This window comes from Hemitrygon akajei, chromosome 19, assembly GCF_048418815.1.
Source record: "Hemitrygon akajei chromosome 19, sHemAka1.3, whole genome shotgun sequence".
Lineage (NCBI taxonomy): Eukaryota > Metazoa > Chordata > Chondrichthyes > Myliobatiformes > Dasyatidae > Hemitrygon > Hemitrygon akajei.
Genome location: NC_133142.1, coordinates 38,437,164 through 38,463,342, shown reverse-complemented (window position 1 = coordinate 38,463,342; position 26,179 = coordinate 38,437,164). Strand labels below are relative to the sequence as shown.

Below are 26,179 nucleotides of genomic sequence, written 5' to 3'. Positions count from 1 at the left end.
ATGCCGAATCTTTGCAAACTTTCCAGAAACTGGAGGCACTGCCATGGTTTCTTTATAATTGTATTTTTGCGTTGGATCCAGGACAGATTCTCTTAAATGGTAACACCAAAGAATTTAAAGCTGCTGACTCTCTCCACCTTTGATCCCCTGAAGAGGACTGGCTCATGGACCTTTGGTTTCCTCCTCCTGTAGTCAATAATCAGTTCTTTGGTCTTGCTGACATTGAGAGGCTGTTGTTACCACTCTGGCACCACTCAGCCAGAGTTTCAACCTCTCATGTAGTATATGCTGATACGTCACCACCTTTGATCTGGCCAGTAGCAATGGTGTTGTCCGCAAACTTAAACATGGCATTGGAACTGTGCTTAGCCTCATGGTCATAAGTACAAAGCGAGAAGACCAGAGGGCTAAGCCTAGTGGTGACAACTCTACTGATGGAAATTGTGGAGGAGGTGTTGCCAGTCCGAATTGTCTGGGGTTGGCAAGGGAGGAAATGAAGGATCCAGTTGCACAAGGAGTTATGGAGGCCAAGGTCTTGATATTTATTGATTAGTTTCGCGGAGATGATAATATTGAATGCCAGACTGTAGTCGATGAACGTCATCCTGATGTATGCATTTCACTGGCCAGATGTTCCAGAATTGAATACAGAGCCAATGAAATGGCATCTCCTGTTGAACTGTTGTGATGCTAGGCAAATTATAGTGGATCCAAGTTGTTTCTCAGGCAGGAGTTGATGTATTTCATGACTGTCCTCTCAAAGCATTTTATCACAGTGGGTGTAAGTGCTATTGGATGATAGTCATTGTGAGAGATTACCATGTTCTTCTTAAGCACCAGTATAATTGAAGCCTCCTTGAAGTAGGTGGGTACTTCAGGCTGCTGAAGCAAGAGGTTAATGCTATATAGGTGAACACTCTAGCCATTGATCCGCGTAGGTCTTCAGTAGTTGACCAGTTATCCTGTCTGGGTTGGATGTTTTCCACAGGCTCATCGGTGGCCATGGGAGTTTGTGAAGGTGTCGCCAGGTTTTGACAGTCAACGTGAGCATAAAAGGAATTGCATTCACCTGGGAGCAAAGCTTTGGTGTCAGCTATGTTGCTTGGTTTCATTTCGTAGGCGGTATTAACAATTAAGCCCTGCCACAGCTGTTGAGTGCCCTTCAGTGATTCAAGTTTGATCTGGAATTGCACTTAGCATGTGATGGTTTTCCAGATATTGTACCTGGACCTCTTGTATTTTACTTGACATTAATGCCACTGATCTGGCCCTCAGCAGATTGCACATCTCCTGGTTCATACAAGGGCTTCTGGTTTGGGAGGACTCTGTATGATTTTAAGGGGACGCACTTGCTATGACTGTTTTTATAAAGTTCGTGGCAACCATGGCGTATTCGTTCAGATCCTCAAATGAGTTCTTGAACATGGCCCAGTCCATTGACTCAGAGCAATCCTGTAGCCACTCCTCTGCCTCATGTGACCACTTCTTTTGTTTCCTTACTTCTGGAGTCTTGCTCTTTAGCCTCTGCCTGTATGCAGATAGGAAGAGGACAGCCAAATAATCAGATTTCCTGGAATAGTTACAGCAAGGGAGGAGGTCATTTGGCGCATTAAATTATAACAGGCTCTAAGTAATGTCCCATTTCCCCTGCCCTCCCCCATAGCTCTACAAATTTCTTCCTTTCCAGTACTTCACTCCAGCTGTCTTTTAAAAGCTACAATTGCACATGGCTCCACCACTGGACAGTGCATTCCAAACCATATTATATGGCCTGTACCATTAGTCTTTTCATATGCATTGCACATGGTTTCACACTATATGCAGTGGAAGAACAACATAAAAAGAGAGAAATGTACTTTTTAGATAACTATATTTCATCTGTTCTCACAATGCACAGACAAACTAGGTATTTTACCAGGGCAGCAAGTTAGAAGTATCCATTCATCACCAACCAGACCATGCTCAACATTGCTGAGGTTTCACATTTGATCCTCATAACTACACTAACAGTTTGAGGCCTCATATATATAATTGACCAATAACCTCAGTGTCCTGCAAAGCTGAGCTGTCTGCCCATGGTGACTGGGCAGATCTCAGGTGGAAAGATCTGAGGATTTACCTATGGATTACTATGACATTCTTCTCACGGTAGATTTGAAATTAAACTGTGATAACAATTAGTAATAAAATAATACTTCAACCCACATTTACCTGCCTTAAATTAATTAAAAACTAATATCATTTGATTTTTACAAAAATTTTTATCAGTCCAAATCAATGATAGAATCCACACAGAATCCTGCTATATATGGTAGCCATAGAAAGCTAAAGGATCAGGTTTGAACCATATCCAACTTCTCAGCTCAGCTCAAATTAGCTCCATCCGTGAACTCTATGTCAGGCCCAGCAGAATAGGTGTGTAAGTCAAGAATTTACTCACCTGGAAAAAGGACCTCAGCAAAAAGTGCACTTTGGTCCATTCCTTTTTCTTAAATCCACAAGTGACCCATGTTTTCACCATCTCTTCTGATCTTGCTCTCTCACTCAAAACCTGGGTTTGTAGTTTAGGAAGCTCTTTGAGGGAAAAGGAGGCTGCGGGGAAGTACAGAAACCAGACAGTGAAACAAAAGCAGGGAAGGGAGCGATTGAAAGGGCAAGCGATGTAGGACTGAAGGTGCGCGTGTTGAGAATTTTTCTTTTGTCAGCTGCTGATGTATAGCTTAGGAGGCCGCCTTGTCAACAGGACTGCTACAACATGCACCCCATGTTGAGCAAGAACTTAACACAATACCCACAGCAGTGGAACAGATGGAAAACCAGTTGTCTGCACTGCTGTCTGCAATACCAGTGACAAGTCTACTGGTAATTGCTATTAAGCTAGCCACAGTCGTAACAATAATATTCTGTAGTACACTACTATGAAACTCCGTTACAAAACCATATGGTAATGTTATAAGTGCTTTGGACTTTAAAAATATGCTTGCATTTATAGAACAATATAATTAGGTCATCTGACTTCACAGTGAATTTGTTCCTGTTCAAAAACAGTTAATATTTAGGTGTAGCACAATAAGATCCCACCAATTCAAATGATGGAATGATCGGGCAATTGTTTTTCATAGAATTAGTTGTAGGAAACTGACTACCCAGCCTTGCATTGATAATCTGTCATTTTGTTAAATAGTGTTGTACCTACTTTTTATTTCCACCTCGGCAGTAAGATGGGGTTTCTTTTTAAAGTCTCGTCTGAAAGAAAACACTCCTAGAAATGTAGCACTCCTCAGCACTGACACAATACTTTGGATTATGTGCTGTTTTGGCAACAGTGTTACAACAAAACAAAACAAAGTTCACACATGTAGTACAAGTTCCAAGAAGCAATTATACAGTAGCTGCTGTTAAATCATTTAGACACAATCTCAGATTTCTACAAGTCCACTGCTCACATCAATTATTGAGCTTCGTGAGATTACAGTCATGAAGGGTGTCGTTTATGAAGGAATGCTGGCAGTGTTGATCTGTAAACCATCCTGGGCAAAACATCTTGCTGGCTGCGATCAGTTTTTTCCAAAGGAAACTATTGGTATTCAGTTATTCCTGTGTAGGCCTGACTAACAAGGACCCACTGAGTCCAGGATGTGTCATTACAGTTGTTGACACATCTATTGCTCAGTTTTGACACAGAACTCCATCTGTGTGCATTGGTGAAGTACGATCATGCTGGGGCTCCCCACCTTACATCAGTCAGTCCTACACATAGTACCTCAGACCCCGTTCATTTCAGTAAAGGCCTCCACACTGGAAATAAAGATGAGGGCAAGTTATATATTTTTTTAGCAACACACACAAAATGCTGGAGGAAATAAGCAGGTCAGGCTGATAACGTTTTGGGCCGAGACCCCTTTTCAGGGCTGGAAACGAAGGGGAAGATGCTAGAATAAAAAGGTGGGGGGAGGGGAAGGAGGATAGCTAGAAAGTGATAGGTAAAGCCAGGTGGGTGGGAAAGAAAGAGGGCTGAAGAGGAAGGAGTCTGATAGGAGAGCAGAGTGGACCATGGGAGAAAGGCAAGAAGGAGGGGTACTGAAGGAGATGATAGGCAGGTAAAAAGAGGTGAGAGGCCAGAGTGAGGAATAGAAGAGGAGGGAAAAATATTTATGGGAGGGAGAAACTGATGTTTCTGCCATTAGGTTGGAGGCTACCCAGATGAAATATGAGGTGTTGTTCTTCCATCCCTAAAAGTGGTCTCATTGTGGCACAAGAGGAGGCCATGGGCCAACATATTGGACTGGAATGGAAATAGGAATTAAAATAGTTTGCCACTGGGAAATTTCACTTTTGGCAGATGCTCAACAAAACGGTCGCTCAGTTTTTGTTGGGTCTCACCAATGTAGAGGAGGCTGCATTGGGAGCAGCAGATACAGTAGACTGCCCAACAGATTAGCCAGTGAAGTGTTGCCTCACCTGGAAAGACTGTTTAGGGGCCTGGATGGAGATGAGGGAGGAGGGGAATCGGCAGGTGTAGCACTTTAATCGCTTGCAGAGATAAGTGCCAAGATGGAAGTAGTGGGAAGGGACGAGTGAACAAGGGAATACCTAGCTTCATCTATCACCTAGCTATCCTCTTCCCCTCCACTCACCTTTTTATTCTGGCGTCTTTCCCTTTCCTTTCCAGTCCTGAAGAAGGATCTTGTCCCTAAATGTTTATTCTTTTCCATAGATGATCTGCCCTGCTGAGTTCCACTAGCATCTTGTGTGTGTCGCTTTGGATTTCCAGCATCTGCAGAACTTTTTATACTACATATTTTCTTGTTTGATTTTTTAATGCTTGGATTGTTTACACATGTAAGAAATAATTATTTGAACTAATAATTAATGGCTTTAAAATCTCTCAGAAGAGCAAGCATATTTAAAACTGATTTAAAGTTTGATAGGAGGCAACACTCCACCCACCAATTTAGTTACCAGTCAAAAGCCATTAGGTAATGAGGCATCAGGAATATCCTGCCTGAGGCCTTCTTACACCCGAGAGCTTGTTGCACCGTAATGTGTCCTTCCCAGGTGCAGTGACTCAGCTCTGTTCAGTGCTCCTATGGGCTGAAGGCGACATTTGGCTCGTGCAGGCGACGGGCTACACCATTATTCAGGCCATTACTTTGTACAACTGAATGGAGGCACTGCATCAGTCAGCAGAGAACAGCTTAAATCTGAGGAGGGTCAGAGTTGACCATGTATCAAAAGGAGGACTTATGAATCACCTCACCACTTGACCAGACTTAGATGGTAAAGGAAACTGAGGAAAATGCCCAAATAAAAGTAAATTACAAAATAGCTTGGATTAATGCTGTGTTTTACGTGTCCTCATGATGCCCCGAAAGTATTCTAATTTCAGAAAACGTTGGAAATACTCAGTCGGACTGAAATTGTGGGAAGACAGAAGTTACAGGCTTGAGCTGCCGTTTATTTCCAGTATGTTCTTTTTTTTATTTTACATTTCCAGCATTTGCAATTATTTTGTTTTTCAGTAGTTTAATTTGAATTGGTTACTTTGAAGTGAAGTTACCATTGACATACAGTAAATGACCAGCTACTGTATACTTAATTCAAGATTCGAGATTGTTTAATGTCATTTCCAGTGGACAAGTGTAAAGAAGTACAAAATAATTGTTGTTCCAGATCTGATGCAGCGCAAAAAGAACACAATACTAAAAACACAATAACAATAAATATATAAGATAACTTATTAATATAGATTGATTGCATTTCTGTAAAGTGATGCTAAGCATAGGAGTGCCTGTACATGAGGGCACTCTGACAGGAAGGGATAAAGAAGTGGTGGTGGATATGGAAGGGTGAGATAGTGAGTGGAGGTGTTACTGCTTATTGCTAACACTGATTTAATGGTAAACGTTGTCCAAAGCATCAGGAGAAATTCTCAGTACTTTGTATCTCAGGTCGTGTGACTCTTTTTAAACAAGAGTACAAGAGGGACCTCTGCTTAATGTTCCATCTGAACGAGAGCATCTCTGACAGTTCATCCTTCCTCAGTATCATGTTGAAATGTCAACAAGATTGTGTACTCGAGTCCGAGTCACAGGCACAGATGTGTTAGCTTTTGATTTATTTGTGCTACTAGACTAGGCAGTAAATATAAATTTAGGAATCATAAAAGATCTATTGGAACAATTTAATATTCACATCACAAGCACTTCACTAAGTGTGTTGTTAAATTGATGAGGGTTTTATTTTGTAATGCAGAATAAGTGTCATCGTTTTAAAATTAAATCTGAGTAAACTTGTCCTTCTGGTTCGCAGCTTTGATTATTACAAAATATTCTTAATTGTAAAAATGTCCAGTAAAAACATTGTGGATTCATGTATACCCTACTTAAAATTCTTGACAAGAGATCTCTAGGAAACCTGTTTCTTTGTTGGATCTTCACATTTATTTTTGCTGGTATATGCACCCACTGTCTCTAATTACAGACTTTATGAGCAGAGCCCATTGTTTTGCTGAGTTAGCTCTATTATCTTTAGACTTCTATGATTTTCTTCAAGTCAGATTCAAGTTCAAGTTTATTGTCATTCAACCAAATGGTACAACAGGACTAAGGTGCACAACACAGTACATAACAACTCACACACAACACATAAAGAAATATTACCATAAATAAATTAACCAATAATAACTTTCATTCCAGAAGATTAACATTTAGCATACAATGCATTTGGGACACAAGGTAAAAAGTAAAGAGTGTAACATTACTGGCATTTCTTATGTGATGAGACCTGGGTGATAGCAGGGAGTTCAGTAGTCGCACAGCTAAGGGGAAGAAGCTGTTTCCCATCCTAACAGCCTTGTCATAATACTATGGTACCTCCTGTGTGATGGTATGTGTTCAAAGAGATTGTGGGGTGGCTGGAGAGATATTTGCAATGCTAAGCTCCCTGTGTACGCAGCGCTCTTGATAAATATCTCATGGGTAGAAGAGAGACACCAATGATCCTCTCAGCAGTCCTCACAATCCTTTGTAGGGCAGTTCCTGTACCAGATGGTGATGCAGCTGGTCAAGACACTCTGAGTGGTGCTCCTGTAATTGGAGAGGGGCCACAGAAAGTCTCACTCGACTCAGTTTCTTCAGGAAGTGGAAACACTTGCTGTACTTACTTCACTGAGGAGGTGGTGTTGAGGGACCAGATGAGGTCATCTGTTATGTGTACTCCCAGAAACTTGGTGCTCCTAACTCTGTCCATGGAGGAGCTGTTTATGTGCAGTGAGGAGTGGCCAGGCTGCAACTTTCTAAAGTCCGCAATCCTCTCTTTAGTCTTCTCCACATCGAGACTCAAGTTGTTGAGCTCACATCATTCTACAAGCCACTCTACCTCCTCGCTAATTGCTGTCTCACAGTCATTGCTGACGAGGCCAACCACTGTTCTGTCATCATCGAACTTGATGATTTGGCTTGAGCTGGATCTAGCAGTAGTCATGTGTCAGCAGTGTGAGCAGCAGCGGGCTAAGCATGCAGCCCCGGGGATACTGGTGCTCAGCTAGATGGAGATCGAGACATTGCTGACAACACACACTGACCGGCCTTTCTGTCAAAAATACAAGATGCATTTACAGAGAGAGGTGTTGAGACTCAACAAGGACAGTTAGCCACCAGCTTCTTAGGGCTGATCATATTAAGCACTGAGCTGAAGTCAACAAATGGTACCCTAGTGCAAGAGGAGCCATTTTCCAGTTGGGACAGGGTGGAGTGGAGTGCAGAAGCTATGACATCATCAGTGCTCATTCTGCTGCTGCTGAGTCAGATTTCTTGGAAAAATCTGTCATCATGGAATTATTCTTCGGTGTGTTATTATTTTAGTAGAAAATACTGTAAGGTTCCACTCACACTATCGATCTGAACATGTGAGATGTTCCTTTAGTACCCAAATATCATTGTGCTATAAAGGAAACTGGTTCATGAAATCCCAATGTTGTCCTTGAAATTCCTTCTGGGTCTTATGCAGGAGTATCAGTGGTGTGTGTTGCACCCGATTGGTTGTATTTTCCACCTTTTGCAAGAGCCATGTTATACTTGATTACTTTAGAATTAAACCATGGTCCATATTCTCTGGCAAGTGGGCACTGACAGGAGTAATTTCCTGGCCCTAGTTACATGATTTGCATGGTGATGGGAATATGTTAATCATTACCAAAACTTATTTTTATCTATGCTAGCAAATATCTGTGAAAATACTTTCAATAATGCCTCGAGGAAATCTGCAGATGCTGGAAATTCAAACAACAACACACACAAAATGCTGGTGGAACATGGCAGGCCAGGCAGCATCTATAGGGAGAAGCACTGTCGACGTTTCGGGCCGAGACCCTTCGTCCTGACAGTGCTTCTCCCTACAGATGCTGCCTGGCCTGCTGTGTTCCACCAGCATTTTGTGTGTGTTGTTGTTTCAATACTACCTAGTAGCTTGCTGAAGGTCAGATAGGGGTGTCTCTTATTGTTGCTGTTAATATTTGTAGATAACCAAATAAGTGGTTAAATAATGAAACACTCCTTCAATTCTGCCCTTAATGCAGAAATGATTGGCAGAGTGGCCGATTCCTGTGCTTGAATGGATGGTTTGATATGAAATGTTAAGAGGATAGCAGCTTTGCAATACAGATGATGGGTGCCCGTTGTCCAAGTCCATCAGCAGAGATCTGGCCATTTTATTTAAGCTGAAACTCAGTGTACACTGTGGCTGTGTGTGGCCTGGGCAGCTGCTCTATTTTCTATCCTGGAGGAGATGAAAGTGCATCTGTTGTGGAACACAGTTTCAGTACTCCAAACTCTTTCATTTGAGTTCTGATGTGGAATGAAATCTGGACAATGTTTGTCATTTCTGGGAGTGGTCTAATGAAATTTTTGAAGATTTTCTATTCATTCATAAAATGAGCTTGCTTACAAGTATGATTTAAAGAAATGAAATTTATCATTGAATTTAATTCACCATAAACAAAAATGAACAAATTTGACTTTAAGATATGATTTTCTGCCAGCAGACTTTATATAATTTAGCACAGAAGCAGAGAAAGCAAAGGAAAATAACTAGTACAGTTAACTTCTAGTTTAGATAATTTTGCTTTTACTTCTGTTTACATTTTTATTAAACTTTATTTCTCAAAATAAAGACATAAGATATAGAATAATGGAGCAGTGAAAGGACGGCAAGATCCCAAATGGTAAGCTAAGTTGGAATTTCAGGATATGCTATATCTACTAGATTATAACATTTATTGGGTTGTGGAGGGTTTATGAAGGAAGGAGATATTCATAAATTAACTGCCACATCTCGTAACATATCCATGAGACTGTAACAAGAGTAATAGTCCCCATGGAACTGAGGATGACCTGGAAGCCAGGGAAGAAAGCTTTTGAGAAGGTGTTCTGTTTTCCTTATTTTAAACAGATGTAAATTTTCGTCTAATTTACTGAAGTCCTATCCTATTGCTTTGAGCACTATCTTTTATCAGAATGTCTCCACTGTGCTATTCGAGTCATAATCCCTGCTCTGTTATTACAAATAGATTTACCTTTGTAACCTGATACAACGGAAGAAGGGGTTACCTGACTATCCTGCCCCAACTTACTTAACTTTTGTCAAGACATATGTGGAATTTCTGGACCACAGATTTTATTTTTGTATCCTATCATGTTTTATTACTAAATTCTAATTTTGCAATGCATTCAAGAACATAGAATCCTGTCCAAGTTTTACTACCCGGATGAATCTTTGGCAGAGTGCACTTCACTGAAACCAGTCGGCAATATTATGGGCAAGCTCCTTCAGATCTGTGCTCAGGTGGCAAAATTGGAAATTACTCACAATGGCTCAAATAGAACGAAATAGGCAATGGTTATAATTACTTTTATGAACATACATGGAATGGCTCACAACTTAGGAAGATGTTAGAGTCATCCAGCACTATGGCACAGAAATCGACCCTTCAACTTGTGCAACTCATGGCAAACTGTTATTCTGCTGAGTCACATTGGGAACCACCTGAACCATAAACCACCATACCATCCTCTCCACACTTCTCTTAAGTGTTGCAATTGAACTCAAATCCATCACTTCTGATGGCAGTTTACTCCACACTTGCACCACCCTCTGAGTGAAGAAGATCCCCCCCCCCTCTCAGGTGCCCCTTAAATGTTTCACCTTTCAACCTTAACCTATGACATGATCTCTAGTTCTAGTCTCACCCAAAATCAGTCAAAAAACCTTATCTATGCATCTCATAATTTTGTATACCTCTATCAAATCTCCCCTAGACTCCTACACTCCAGGGAATGAAGTCGTAACCTTTTCTACCTTTCCCTACAATTCAGATCCTCAAATCCCAGCAACCTCCTTGTAAATATGTTCTGTACTCTTTCATTCTTATTGATATCTTTCTTGTAGGTAGATATTCAGAACTGCACACAATTCTAAAAATTTGACCTCACCAATACTTATACAACTTCAATATTAACTCAGCTCCTGTACTCTTTACTCTGATTTATGAAGACCAATGTGCCAAAAGCTCTCCTTACAATGTGTGACATCATTTTCAAGGAATTATGGATCTGTATTCTCAAATCCCTCTGCCCTACCACACTCCTCAGTGCCCTATCGTTTACTGTGTAATCCTACCCTGGATTGTTCTGCCAAGGTGCAACACCTCACACTTGTCTGTATTAAATTCTATCTGCCATTTTTAGTCCATTTTTCCAGCTGCTGCAGATCCTGCTGCAAGCTTTGATAACCTTCCTTGATGTCCACTATAACCCCAATCTTGGAGTCTTCTGCAAAGTTGCTGATCCAGTTTACCACATGATCATCCAGGTCATTGATATAGAAGACAGACAACAATGGACCCAGCATTGATCCCTGTGACACACCACTAGTCACAGGCCTCCAGACAGAGAGACAGCCATCTACTACCACCCTCTGTCTTCTCCAGGTAGGCCAGTATTAAATCCAATTTACTGCTTTATCATGAATACCAAGAGAATGAATCAGCCTCCCATGCACGATTTGTCAAAGGCCTTGCTAAAGCCCATCTCGACAAATTCCACTGCCTTTCCTTCACCATCTTTCCTAGTAATTTCCTTGGAAAAACTCCAGAAGGGTGGTTAGACATGACCTACCACATATAAAGCCATGTTAACAATCTCTAATCAGGCTCTGTCTATCCAAATGAGGTTGCATGAAGTTTTTTTGACCTAGGTATTCAATGATCTGGGTCCACTTTATGGAATTTATATTTTTAATGGTTATTTAAATTTTGCTCTATTAATGAGCAAGGAACGCATATGGTTTCATATAGTATTTAACATCAGTTTCCTTAATGACACTTAATGATAAATCATAAACATTAATCATCCTCTGCTTCATTATTTTAAACTTAAATTCACAATGAAAATATTCTTCCCATTAAAACCCTTGTATAATTGCAGTATGGCTTAAGATGATTTAGAATGTGTAGTTTACTTTGAAAGAATGGATAAATTGTCCGACGTTACGTCAAATGGTGGTTGGTTCAAATACAGTTATCGTCAGTAATCAGACAGAGTTTGTCTTTGATGTGAAGGTAATAGACAAATTCCGGTGACTATGAGCACAATGCAAATATTTTTGAAAGAGTTGCTGGTAATTGTGTCAGATGGCTGGCCAAGTGTTTTGGCTGGCTCAAGGAAATTACAGTGGGTGTTTCTGTGATGTGATGTAAAAAGGCTGAAAGATCTGTGCAAGTGCTGCACTAATTAGTCATGGTTGTTAATTGGTATTTCTACTGGATGCCTTTATTGGCAGCAAGTGCTTCCATCACTAGTGACGTGGGTATAAGGATGGAAACTTGAAACTCCCGTCACACCCTGTCATTCAATGACTATCAGTATATTATGAAATCCTAGTCTCAAGCAGCCTTCCCACGTTTCTGATGTACGGCTTTTACAAAATAAATATCCTTGCTCAATATCATTGAGGAATGCTGATGCATTCTTTTCTCTGTATACTGTTGATTTGGCTTCAATCCAGGCAATTTCATAAAATTAAAGGCAAGAGATGAGATTATTAGGTCCCCTGAGTGCGTACTAATGAGCATCATCAATGCCCGCCTCTCTTATACAAAGCAATAGTCTTTTATAGGATTTACAATGCAGGCGTGACAATAGAACAGCATGTAAATTGCTCCTCATCAACTGACACACTTACTCTTTGACATACAGACATTGCACATTATGAAATGCCAAATAATGGCATCATTGTAATTTAGCAAGAAAGGTAGGAGCAGACTCCTTGATGTGCATGGCCTGCACATAGGGGAGGAAAGTGATTTTTTTTTTAGCAATACCACAATATTTTGTTTCTGAAAGCCAGGTTAGATATTGATTTATGACAATTTTCAAGAAGAGTAAGTGTCACCTTCAATTCAAGAATGAACATTTTCTTCACAAGTATGTAATTGGCACGCTTTGCAAGTTTGTGGCGTCAATCAAATTTACATAGTGGAATAATAGATGGGACATGCCATTCTGCTGGTTCTTCCTAAAAACAATTAAGAGGTTTGGAAGCTTTTAATCCGATCTAATCTATCAAACTTCCTCTCCACTAACTCTCTGGTTCTCTGCCCCTTTGACCATGTTTCTGAACCCATTCCTAGCAGATAAGGTTTAGGACATTCCCTCTCTGACCAACCTTCTAATTGATTAGACCATGTTTCCTATTCCAATATTTCCATGTGCATGTGATAAATAATAAATCTGAATCTGTATTCTTCAGTCAGTGAAAAGTAAACTACAGATGCTGGATATTTATTTATTATTTGATTTAGAAACACAGCATGGTAACCATCCCTTCTTGCCCAAGGGACCCACATCGTCCAATTACACCCATGTGACCAATTCACCTACTAATTCGTATACCTTTGGAATGTGGGAGGTAACCAGAGCACCCAGAGGAAATCCATACAGTCACAAGAAGAGTGTACAACTCCTTACAAACAGCGACAGATCAAAGCCAGGTCGCTGGCACTATACACTAACTGCTATGCTACTGTGCCACTGAAAAAAAAGGAACTGTTGGAAATGCTAATCAGGCAGCATCTGTGGGAAAGGAGACCCTGCGACCACACTAAATGTTCCAGCACCTCTCTCATCACCATTCAGGGCCCTAAGCAGTTCTTCCAGGTGAGGTAGTCCTTCACTTGTGAATCCATTGGTGTCTTTTAATGTATCAAGTGCTCCTGTGACCTTCTGTATGTCAGTGAGCTCGACGCAGATTGCAGGATTGCTTCAATGTTCAAATTAATTATCGAAGTGCATATATGTCACCAAGTACAAAGGCAATCTCAGTAAATACAAGAAACACAATATAATCAATGAAAAACCAGTCCCAACAAGGCGGATAACAAACACTGTGCATAAAAGAACAACAAACTGCAAATACAAAAAGAAGAGGAGAAATGTCAGCAATCAATAACGAGAACATAAACTGAAGAGTCCTTGAAAGTGAGTCAATTTCTTTGGGAGCAATTCAGTGATGGGCAAGTGAAGTTTGTCCCACTGGTTCAAGAGCTTGATGCTTGAGAAGTAATAACTGTTCCTGAACCTGGTGGTGTAGTTCTTAGGCTCCTGTACCTTCTTCCCGATGGCAGCAGCGAGAAGGGAGCCTGGCCTAGATGGTAGGGGTCCTTGATGATGGATACTGCTTTCTTGTGGCAGCACTTCGAGTACTTTACCCATGATGGACTGGGCCATATCCACTACTTTTTGCAGGCTTTTCTGTACAAGGGCATTGGTGTTTCCATACCAGGCTGTGATATAACCAGTCAATATCCTCGCTACCACACATCTATTGAAGTTTGTCAAAGTTTTAGATGCTATGCCAAATCTAAGCAAACCTCTAAGAAAGTAGAGGTGCTGCATCGCTTTCTTCGTAATGGCACATGTGTTTGGCCCAGGACAAATCCTCTGGAAAAAAAACAACACTGAGGAACTTAAAGTTGCAGACCCTGTCCACATCTGATCCCCGATGAGGACTGGCTCATGGACCTTTGGTTTCCTCCTACTGAAGTCAATAATTGTCTCCTTGATTTTGTTGACGTTGAGAGGTTGTTGTTGAGGCACAACTTGGCCAGATTTTCAATCTTCCTCCTGTATGCTGATTCAGCAAACAATAGTGGTGTCATCAGCAAACATAGATATGACACTGGAGCTGTGCTTAGCCTCACAGTCATAAGTATAAAGTGAGTTTTGCATCGCTGAGGTATCTTTACTCTATCTGCCATAGCAGCTAGGATTTCCCAGTGTCCGGCCATTTTAATTCTAATTCCAGTTTCCACTTCCACACCTGAAATGTTTGTCCACAGCCTCCTCTACTGCCAAGATGAGGCTTGCAACACACACAAAATGCTGGAGGAACTCAGCAGGCCAGGGATCATTTATGGAAAAATGTACGGTTGACACTTCAGTCTGAAACACTTCAGCAGGACTTTGGCAGTCCTGTCAAAGGGTCTTGGCTCAAAATCTTGACTGTAGCTTTTTCCACAGTTGCTGCCTGGCCTGCTGAGTTCCTTCAGAATTTTGTGTGTGTTGTTTGGATTTTCAGCATCTGCAGATTTTCTCTTGTTTGTAAGATGAGGCTTGACACAGTTCAGAAGAAGAGCACTTCATTTATCACCTTGGTAATCTCCAACCTGATGGCATGAATGTTGATTCTCTAACTTCTGGTAACCATTCCCCTTTGTCCCCTTTTATTTAATCCCACTGCCCCCATTGCCCTTCTCTTTTTCCCATCTTCTCAATCTACCCATCAACCACTCATCCCTTCCTTCAGCTCCCCTCTTCACCTCTTTCCCTTTATGCTGTAATCCATTATCTTCTTCAGGCTTTTGTCACTTCCACATATCAGTTTCCATTTTTTTATGTCATCCCCACCTCCCCCCCCCCCCCAAACACCACGCCACTTTCCTGCCTATTACCCTTTTTACCGAGATCCCCCTATTAACTGCCAGCTCTTCTTCCACCCCTTCCTCTCACCTTTCTGTACTGGCTATCTACCCTCTTTCAAGTCCTGATGAAGGGTCTCAACCTGAAACATCGACTGTCCATTTTCCTCCATAGATTCTGCCTGAGCCACTGAGTTCCCTCATCATTCTGTGTATTGCAGCAGACCTTTTCTCACATCACTTTGACCTGAAATAAACTTATAGAACACTATAGCACAGAAATAGACCATTTGGCCCATTTAGTCTGTGCCAAAACATTAATCTGCCTAATCCCAACCACTTACACACAGATGTTAACCCTCCATACCCCTCCCATCCATATACCTATCCAAATTTCTCTTAAATGCTGAAATCAAGCCCACATCTCCCACTTGTGCTGGTAGCTCGTTTCACATTCTCACCACCCTCTGAGTGAAGAAGTTTTCTCTCAAGTTCTCCTGAAATATTTCAACTTTCACCCTTAATCCATGGCCTCTAGTTGGAGGCTCACCCAACTTCAGTGGAAAAAGCCTACTTGCATTTTCCCTATCAATGCCCTCATAATTTTGTATACCTCTATCAAATACTCTCAACCTTCTACATTCTAGGGAATGAAGTCCAAACTTCCTCAACCTTTCCTTATAACTCAGGTCCTCAGGTCTCAGCAACATCCTTGTAAATTTTCTTTGCACTTCTTTCAATCTTATTTGAATTCCTTCCTGCACGTAGGTAACAAAAACTGACCACAATACTCCAAATTGGGCCTCATCAACTTCTTATGCAATTTCAACATAGCATCCAACTCCTGTACTCAATACATTGCTTTATGAAGGCCAATGGGCCAAAAACTTTCTTTATGACCCTATCTACCTGTGATGCCATCTTCAAGGAATTATGGATCTATATTCCCAGATCCCTCTGTTCTGTCACACTCTTTAGTGCCCAACCGCTCACCGTGTAAGATCTAAGCTGGCTGAATCTTCCAAAGTGCAACACCTCACACTTGTCTGTATTAAATTCCATTTGCCATTTTTCAGCCTATTTTTTCCAGCTGATCTAGATCCCGCTGCAACTTTAATGATCTTCCTCACTGCCACATGATGGCAGTGGGAAAGAAGCTGTAGCCGAACTTTGAGGTGTGGATCTTCAAGCTCCTGTATGTCAAGTTCCTGATGGGAGAAATGAGAGGAGAGCATGGTGCAGATGGTAGGAGTCCTTAATGAGGTGTACTTGAAAGTAATGCCTCCAAACATGTACTAGCTTACCACGGGTGATAATCTATGCTCTCTCATGAAGACTAGGGTGTACCTGTGCAATTGGCTCCCAAATGAATCAGTGCATTAGGAAATACATGGTAAAATTGAAGATACAGAACAGTATTTTTCACATTCATGGAATCTTGTGGATTAAATGTGACACTCGTACAGTACTGCAATATCAGTTATGTGAACTATTGTTTTCAACACTTCATTCCTGCTTGCTATTTTTTTCATAAAAGCATTATCTCTCTGATGCACTATCAATAACTTCAAAAGACTGGAAGTAGAGTAAATACTGAAAGGCTTTTATTAGCAGTAAAACGGAGCACGTCCATGCTGGATGACTGTGGGAGAAGCAGAGACACAATCACCTTTATACCGGGGTCTGTGGGAGGAGCCACAGGAGCAGTCAGCAGAGGGGCATGTCCAGACAGATATGGTTTACCACACTCTCCCTGGCTAAAGACAGATTAGAATGTTTTCTTCCTTCTAAAGCTTATTAGACTAGTGGATGTCACAAAACTCTAAACCTACAAGTTACAGTATCTGAACACTTCGGTTTAGTAAGTTCACTGCTATATCCATTGATAAGTATTCACAGGAACTGATGGGCTAAGTAACAAGATATGTGCCAATTAATGCAAAAGAATTATTAGAATAAGCTGATGGTTTTGTTTATATTTAATCCTTTACCAAAATGAAATCTACTGAGCTTTGAACAAAAAGGTTAATTAGGATTGTAATTCTATGTAGAATAATTCCACTAAGTTAGATTTCGAGGCACAGACTGATGTAATGGCATTTCATAATGTGCACTTATGCAGTGGAGGTCTCCTCAGTTTGAGGAATCCGTAAGATTTTCATGGTCTGGAGACCCTCACTTATCTCTGGTCAGGAAAACTATGATGCAAGACATTAAGATACAAGCAAGAATTGCTGTAGTAAAAACAGTTTCTACAATATTTCACAAGTAAGTTATTTATGTAAAAACAAAATTGCTCAGTATGCAAAACAACTGTTTTTTATGATATGGAAGTCAAATACCCCTTGTAATTAACACTCAGTTACAAATATGCTTTCGGATAAATTGCCTTTCTTAATTGTGTACAGATGAAGCATAATAAAGTCAGCGTGGAATGCAAGTGAGGAGCCTATCATTTCTTTGTAACAGCCGGTGAAAGCTTGACTTCAAACATAAGAGGTGTTAATATTTGTCATGATATTTTGCCAAAATAGAACAGTTGATTCTTAATTAGGGAAATTTCATCTATCATAGTCAACAATTATGACCTCCTGTATCATGACTTGTCATGAATAATCAATGAGGGCTGATTAATATGCATGAGCAGCAGTCTATATAGTGTGCGCTGAAGCACGATTCAGCAGCTTGACTAAAGCAGAGGAGGAAGCGTTAGAGAGAGCAACTGAGAGAGTGAGAGAAAGGGGCAGTTGCTTTCTGTGACCTGGGCTATCTCTGCTACCAGTGTAATTTGTCTCAGCTGACGTGATTCACCTAGGTTACTTGAAGTGACATCCACATGAATGACAGTTAACTGAACCATTTTAAGAAAAAGAACTGGACGAGGAAGGCTTTCTCACAAATTTTTCCAACATGGGATGCAATTTGTGCTCTCTGCAGAAAAAAGAACAGTACAAACTGCTATACGAAGTTTGCCAGGTAATCTTGGTTCTTTTGCTTTGCATGTGTTATTGAAATTTAAACTAGGAAGTCTGTTTGATCCTATTTAAACTAATAAGTTTGTAAACATGATGCAAGCAGGATTTTCAGACATTTTTTACATTCTTTACTGTTCAGTTGAAGTAACTGCCTTTCTTTGTTATTATCTGTGGCCATAACAAGAAATGTGATCATTCAGTAGTCTGAATATTGTAGAATGAGATTTTAGTTGGGATTTTATCATTGTGTGGAATTTGTGATATCATCAATGCATTTTATGCAGAGTGCTAAATATTCCTCTGACATTTATAGTTTCTACATATTTTGAGGTTCCATATTTCAATGTTTGTGATTGGGAGTCTGAAGTTTGTCATCAGCAAGTATGTTAAGCATATGAGTAGCGTAATTACTTATGCCACAAGAATAAGAGGAAGTCCCAAATGAATAATAAAATCTGGATTAACTCTTTCATAAGCATATCATAATGCTTTTAATTTTAAAGTCTGTGTGTGTGTGTGTGTATGTGTGTGCATTTCATAACAGATTAACTCGTAGTTGTTTCCAGTTGTAATATGAAATGGTTTGTCTCTGTTGCTCTGCAAATGCTTACACATCGGCACAATATGTGTGTACTGCCTCTAACCAATTCTAATGTCTGTTTTACAGCAGTAGGTGGCACTGTAACTCAAGCAGGCAGGTGACAATAGCACTTAATGTTTAAAGCATTGCATTGTCTGAATAAAGGCTTTCAAGCTATTTAAAATATTACAAAGGTATTTAAGTGTGTTCTCTTCTGAATTTTCTGTTTTCAGAAACAAGGTTTTATAGCCAAATTTACTTAATGATGTAAATATTTGAATTGAATGCCACTGAGAATATAATATTCTGTATCTGTGCATTTGATTTTAGAATTAAAACTATTACACATTTCCTGCTTTTTATTGTACAAAGATATAAAAAGGTGACATTCAGCATAGATGCAAGTATCTAAACACCAGATCATCTCCAGTCAATCTTCTACTCATTGTTCAAAGAATATAGTCAAATAATAGCTGCTCCAAGGATACAAAGCACGTGGTAGTAAAGTGCAATGTTAAAGTGGAGATGACAACAGTTGCCATAAATACTTTGAATATTGAGATTCAGGAGGCAGACCCAGTCTCCTCTTCTTCTATTGTTGGTTAGCTGCTGCAACTTTTCCCAGCTGGCATTAGATTCCTTCCTCTCTGTCTTACCACAGTCTTAATAAGGACAAGATAAAGTCAATTTAAAAATTTGTGCTCCAGTAGTTGATTTTGGAGAAATAAATTATTTTGTTGAGCATGTTAAAATCATCCCAACTAATTATCTTGTTCATAAGTTAGATACTTTCCCCAAAGCTTTGGCATTGGCCAAGTTTCCATGACAAATGGTGACATGGATAATACTTTGGCGTTGATGTGTTATGAATTTGTAAGACTATATTGTATATTTTCAGGTTTGTTCCTTCACTAACTGCTATTCAGCTCATAGGCTGATTGTATTGACTTCTATATCAATAACATTTTTTCAAACAATCCTATATTTCTATTGACTATTTTTAAGCCAACATGCTACTTTATCCCATCTGGAAGTGCTGAGATGTGCCTAATCAAAGGAAACCAATAATATTTAAAAATGTTGGCACAGTTTAAGCCTTTGGCAATGAAAACCATTTTTTAAATTAATGTAAGTTGTTGGTAGTTTCACACTACAATATTGCAAAGTGTCAGTTATCATGCAATTCTGTTTCTAAATTAGTCCTCCCTGTCATACATTCCCTTATCTGCACTTTTGGTTATCCTATTCAGCAGTCTGATGTCAAATACTGTTCTTGAGGGGAGCAATAAAGTTGCTTCCACTATGCAACACAATGTATGTTTCTTTTTAGTATCTTGTTACGGTACCTTCATCCCTTCCCTGCAGACACTTCCCCACCCCAACCACTAGTTCATGAGATGACTATGTTTAATCACATTTTGTTATTTGCCACTTTTGCAAATACATTTAATAACTTTTCGCATCTTTTTGCTGTCACTGTCTTTCCATTTTCCTGGTGGTTTATGATCTAATTGACATTTCCAAAGTTCAAATTGTCTGAATTTTAGCTCACACATTTTCATTGTCATATACGGAATTACGGTCATTCAATTTGGAACTTCCTAAAGGAGCTGCTTCACAATTAAACTTTGCAGTCATTCTGAAATCAGTGTCAAATATGCTGATGTATATTGTGTAAATTTTTGTTTGTCCTTTGCTCGAGTGAATAAATCCTTATTATTTTATCAGGCTTTAGAATAGTTTTAGGACTGTGGATGTTTTCTTTACTTGAAACTTTTTGTGCTTCTGGGGGTCGATTATCCCTCTAATGATTGCTTTTTTTTGTATTTGCTTCTGAAATTCTGAATCCTTTCCAGTTTTTCCATTTCTTTATTATGTTCTGCATGACTTGCAATGTGCATTCTTTTTAAAGTTAATCAGTCCTTATTACTGGATTTTGTGTCATGGTTATTCAGGGGTCCTCATGTTCTAAAGTTTTTCTGCAAAGTTACTGCAGTATTTCAGATTCAAGAGTGAGGGAATAGATCTAACATCTTGCTCAAAAGGAGCCAGCATAAACTTGATGACTGGATGGTCTCCTTATCTCCCAAAGTATATTATCTTGTCATTCTGTTTGTTTAATTTGCAAGCACTGACATTGAAAGTACTAAACAATAATTACTTAAGTTTGAATTCTACATCTATATAACAATACTTAGTGTTAGATTAATAGTTGCCTTTGATGAGAAGTACAAATGTATAAATTACAATTACTGTTAATTTCATTTTCCAGTGCAAACTGAAATTGTGCATTAGGTAATCTGTCTAAGAGCCTGAAAAATGAGCTGGCAAAAATAATTCACAATTTTCAAATACCTATTTATTTAACATTTCTATTCCATCCTGAAGCTATTGTGTTGCAATGACACCAATGTTTGTAACATCCTTCATATCACATCTGGAGAATTGATGGCATGATTTAAATATTCAAAATGTCCCCTGAATGCCCTTGATTGCAGTGAGTTTTCAAGTAATTCTCTGACAGATGCCTATCCTATCTTTTACATTATAAATTAAATGTACCTTGCATTTGTTAGCCTCCATGTGTTGAGTATTTTGTTCATTCAATATAATGGATGTACTTTGTCACAGAGAAATGTTCATAGTTTGATGAATACAATTTTGAATCTAGCACGACTGAGGGGAATTAGAAAGAAGCTCATTAGAACAACTGACCTGTTTTTTTTTCCTTATGAGCTCCCTGCTGATTCTAGTGGTTGGACAATGTGGAAAATTAAATAGCTGGCACTGATGCCATTTTACATTATGGGTGGATAGAATATTGGATTACTTCCAGTAGGAACATCATTCTGAATGACCACATGTGGGAAAATAACCTCAACGTACTTAAGATGACCTCACTGTACTGCTGACATTGCTTTCAATTCCTCTGGTCATATTGAACTTACAAATCTTGCATTCAGCCAATGAAATCCATATTTTGCATGAAGGAAGTGAGTATTGAAGGCCTTTTACATCCAGTTTCAGTAACAGCAATCATTGTTATATGAAAGTACATTGATGGATAGCTGGATGATATAGTGCATTAGAATTAATCGATACTGCTTAAAAATATATCTTTTGTGCTTAACTGTTGTATTTCTCAGATGCTGTTGCACTATTCTTAAATAACTGTGCTTAAATAACTGTGCTTATTCAGATCTATCACTTCAAGAGGATACCTAGAATTGTGGGCAACTGTTTTCTGCCAAAATATCCTTCACAGGTACATAAAGGAAAATAGTTTTAGCAGTGAGTAAAACTTGAGTGTTTTATACTCGTTTGATGTACAGTTACAGTATGGAAATTTGTTGAAAACACTAGCAGGTAAAACGTACTTAGTTACGGTGACCTGGAATACCTTCTGGCTTGTATGTGTCTATTACAAGTGTTATCTGTTTACCTGAAGAAGTATAGCTGTTTTACCGGTATGTACAGCAGCAAAGGGAGATGTGAATACCGCACACAAGCTCGCAATGTAGGTTGATCTTTTGATGAAAGGGAAATACTTATGTGTAGAAATTAGTTAGCAAAGCTTTTATGTAAAATTTTAAATATGAAGCTCTTGATAGTCAAAAATATTGATATGCACTTAATTTAAATCATGCTTATAATGATCAATCAATCACATAGATTTTGATTGTAACCTCAAATTCTGAATGGTTGGATGTTGGATAAGTTGGACATCTTCATACCCCTCATTGTTGAACAGTGTCATGGAATACTCCAGTCACTGAACAAACCTCAGTTAAGTTGTTTTTATGTAAAATAAAATATAAAGTTTAGTCATCATTCTTTATTTCTTAAAAATGGATCAAATTACTATAATCCAAATTTGTCACTGACAGATTAATTGATTAAAACAGCAGTACTCAATGCTTTTCCTTAACTGAAACCTTGATTATAACCAATATATAAAACAATGCTGCATTGCTAGGTATTTTTGTTTGAAATGACCTCTCACGTTTTTAAAACCACTCATCAGCTCTCTTAATAACATTTATTCTAAGTTCTAAACTCCAAGTGTGAGGAAACTGCCGAACAGTTGTAGAAAATATTAAAGTCTTCCTTGATATTGATATTTCTGAGCTAGAGATTGCAAAGGAAGTAATCAACCAGGTTCTCTCTCCCATCTGTTGAAATTTAGTGTGTGGATATTGGATGAGGATAGGGAGTGGGTTGGTTCCAGTGAATCACCAGACTGATCATCATCGACAAGGTGAACAAAGCAACAGTAAACAGTTTGCTGCATTGTTGGTTGTTGGGAGCTATGGGTATATTCAGGGAGAACATCAAGAAAATGATTGACAGACCTGACTGAACACTGTTAAATTTATGATTGTCATGCACTCAAATACTTTTATGATGAGTTTGTTTTCATGTGGCTGCATGGACTTGAACATTTGCCAGTAATAAATAATTTGTGGTAAAGAGAATATGGAACACTTGGGTATCATTTGTTACAATCTACGTCATAGCTCCTAACGTCACCAAGTTTTTAAAATTTGAATTACTCAGCCATATAGTATGAAACCACTCAACTATACATGAAGGGAAGTTTACAGTGGCCAGTTATTCTGCTAGTGTGAATGTTTTGGGATGTGGGAGAAAATGGGAGTAGCTGGAGAAATCCAAACGATCTCAGGGAGAATGTGCAAGCTCCACACTGGCAGCACTTGAAGTCAGAATCCAACCTAGGATGCTGGAGCTGGGAGTCAGCGGCTCTATCTCATGCTTCACTCTGTCAGCCTCTACAATAATTAAAGGGAAATTTAGCATCATTTAGTTTATGTGAGGTTGCCAGACTCTTAATTGCACATGAGACCCTTTGGAATGCATATTATCTGAAAATGGCTCAAAACTACACTGATGTCTTTCTTTTATAATATCTCACCTGTGCAGAGGGGACAGTCGGATACATGCGGCAGGGAAAACGAAAGATTTGTTGAGAGGACAGAGTTTGGGAGTGGGTAGAATATCCTGTGTTCTAGTAAGGTATTGTAGGCAAGGTTATGGAAGGGTTCTACTGTGAAGACTATTGGGTGGTGGGTATCATGGACATGAGTGTCATATGCACAAAATATCTGTATCAAAACTCCAATTAACAAGGTCCCAAATGATGTTCACTAATCAGGCTTCTTAAAATTATTTTGCATAGTGCCTAAAAACATCGTAATAAGCAGTAGAATCTCTAGGCCTAAGTTTTGTAATGATTTGGACAGCTGTAGGTATTGTAACTGGAATTGTATGATTAACGGTCTAATAACTAAATATACAACAAGAGAAAAATGTGTAGTTCTGCACCATTAACTTCACATTGCTTCACATATAAATTACAGGTAACTCACCAAACAGATTTAATGAAGAGAATTTCAGCAGTATTTGTGGATAAGGCAGAGGTAAAGCATGATGAACTGTATATTTGATCCTCTTTGTATGGTCCATTCTAAAGAATTACAAATCATTGCACTTCCAGGAACTCTCATTAAAACATTTCTTTCTTAGGATAATAAAAGCTTTAGCATTTTATCCAAAATGCTCCAGCGGAAGGCGTGTTTTTGACAGAGTTTTCATTGATCAAATTGGATTTCTTTGAAATTCTGGATTATTTTAATTTTTAGCTTTACATCTTTGATTTTGGGATCTGTCTAAAATACTTTAAAACCACCAAATGGAGTGGAAAGTGGATCTCCAGCTCTGGTTGATCTGAGTGTCAGTTGTTTAGATTGAAGGTTGCTGGTTCTTTGTGGAACATAATCATTACTCCAGCCAAATTAATTTTCTTTTAACAGGAAAAGTTGTTAGAGCTGTTAGCTATCTTGTAAAAATGTTTACATGTAGTGATACTATTGATTTGTAAAAATAATAGGTCATTATTCTCCTTGTGCAGTTTCCACAATAACATTTAAACCTTTTGTGCTCTGAAACTCCAGGGTTTGCTTTATCCCATTATTCTTGGCTTCCGTGCTGAATTATGTACTAAATTCCCCTGTTTATTGATTTTTGTAAGGTCCATTAATCTGGTTCTGTAAAGCACCAGAATCTCATGTGTTGTTTTTTTTATATATCAACACAAAAAACTTGTACAGACACACATATATGGTGCAATATTAAACAATATTTAATGTCTGATGTATACATATCTGAAATAGATTATTTGGATTAGGCTACAAGAATGACTAGGATTAGAGTATTTTTAATATCTGATGGACATACGTGATACTTGAAGTGTGAAATTATGATGATTTTTCTTGCACACATCAACAACCAGGTTAACTATGTTGTCTGGCTTATGCTATTACCACCTGTCCTAATTGGTGCATACATGGCCAGGTGCATTTCCACTTCATTAGGTTCTTAACTTTACAGATGGCTATTGTAACAGATTTGTCAGATCTTCTTTGTTTTCCATCTGATTTCCGGATCTGCCTTTTGCAATTCACCTGGCACCAGTGAGTTTCAATTCTTCAAATAAGTCAAAAGAATTTTACTGGTTTTCCCTATTCAACAGTTTTTTTTCTATGAGCTAATACATTGAACACAATCAATTAAGTGAAATTTTCAACCCTGCCCTTTACCACCAGTATTACCTTGAGCACAGCAAAATCCCTTTAAAGTAGTCAGGTATTTGTTTAAACAAGGTGATAGTTCACAAGAGCTTTCTTTTACACAGAGTATTTAATTTCAGCTTTACAGCCACTGATTTACTCAAGCTACAGAAAGGACTCTGTTTGACAGGCTGGGGACCTGTAATCTTCAGAAACTGCCCCTTAATGACGGTGGCGCCTGTCTGTAGCTCAGAAGTCCCTTTCTTAATTGGGCATTTTTGAGAAACTGGCAATTGAAATTTTCCACCTGAATTGACCATGAATAATTTATGTGATCCAATAGCATAAAGAGATAAAGTGCTTAGTTTTGATTATGAACTTTATTTAGGGTTTCCAAATATATTCCAGTTTCCTGTTCAAGTCAATATTGTAATGTTTGTGCTTTGTTAGTGGACCTTTCAGTTTTTGTGACAGTGCAGTAAAATGAAGTGAATCTCACTTTTGTTGCTAAAATTTGGCAAATAGATTTCTCGACCCCATTGCCATGGTTTTGTAATCACAGTTTGATATCAAAAAATCAGTTTAATTTGTGTATTTGAAGTTAACTAATGAGCAATTGAAAGAATTTATCACAAGATTTTTATTGGCATTGCATGCTCTGTGAAACTCAGTACCCAGTAAAGGTTCAGAAAATGTTTTAATTTTTCTGTCATAACATTTCGCTAGATATCTATAATGAATCTCCTGTTTAGGCAATCTGTTGTGCATTTCTTCAAATAATTAGTTGTTTTCATCAATCACAAACAAAACTTAACACTAATTCTGAAACACTCTTATTTTTACTGAACTTATATCACACATATTTATTGTTATGCTGTGGCAGTACAATTCAAGATGTCACATTTCTGAACATATATTTTGAAAGAATGATTTTTTAAACAGCGTGAAAGGTTAAACAAAGAGATACCAGTACCAATCCTACTAACAATGTCTGTCTGAATTTAATTTCTGAAAGAAAAAAATGTAGCCTGTACTGGCAGACAATAGCTTAAATTTCTCCATT

At 38.8% G+C, this 26,179-nt stretch overlaps 1 protein-coding gene across 8 annotated transcripts in view; it reads left to right on the top strand.

Annotated features, from left to right (window-relative positions):
* The window catches only part of pdzrn3b (PDZ domain containing RING finger 3b), a 255,121-nt gene that overhangs the window by 147,053 nt on the left and 81,889 nt on the right, over positions 1-26,179 (top strand). For 2 of the 8 annotated variants that reach the window (XM_073072408.1, XM_073072407.1), the window contains exon 1: positions 17,678-17,950. The exons of the other annotated variants lie outside the window; for them this stretch is intronic. In XM_073072408.1, coding sequence (XP_072928509.1) covers positions 17,885-17,950 — 66 coding nt within the window. In that variant the 5' untranslated portion in view covers positions 17,678-17,884. Of the gene's footprint in view, positions 1-17,677; positions 17,951-26,179 lie in introns of those variants that run through there. 8 annotated transcript variants of the gene reach the window in all.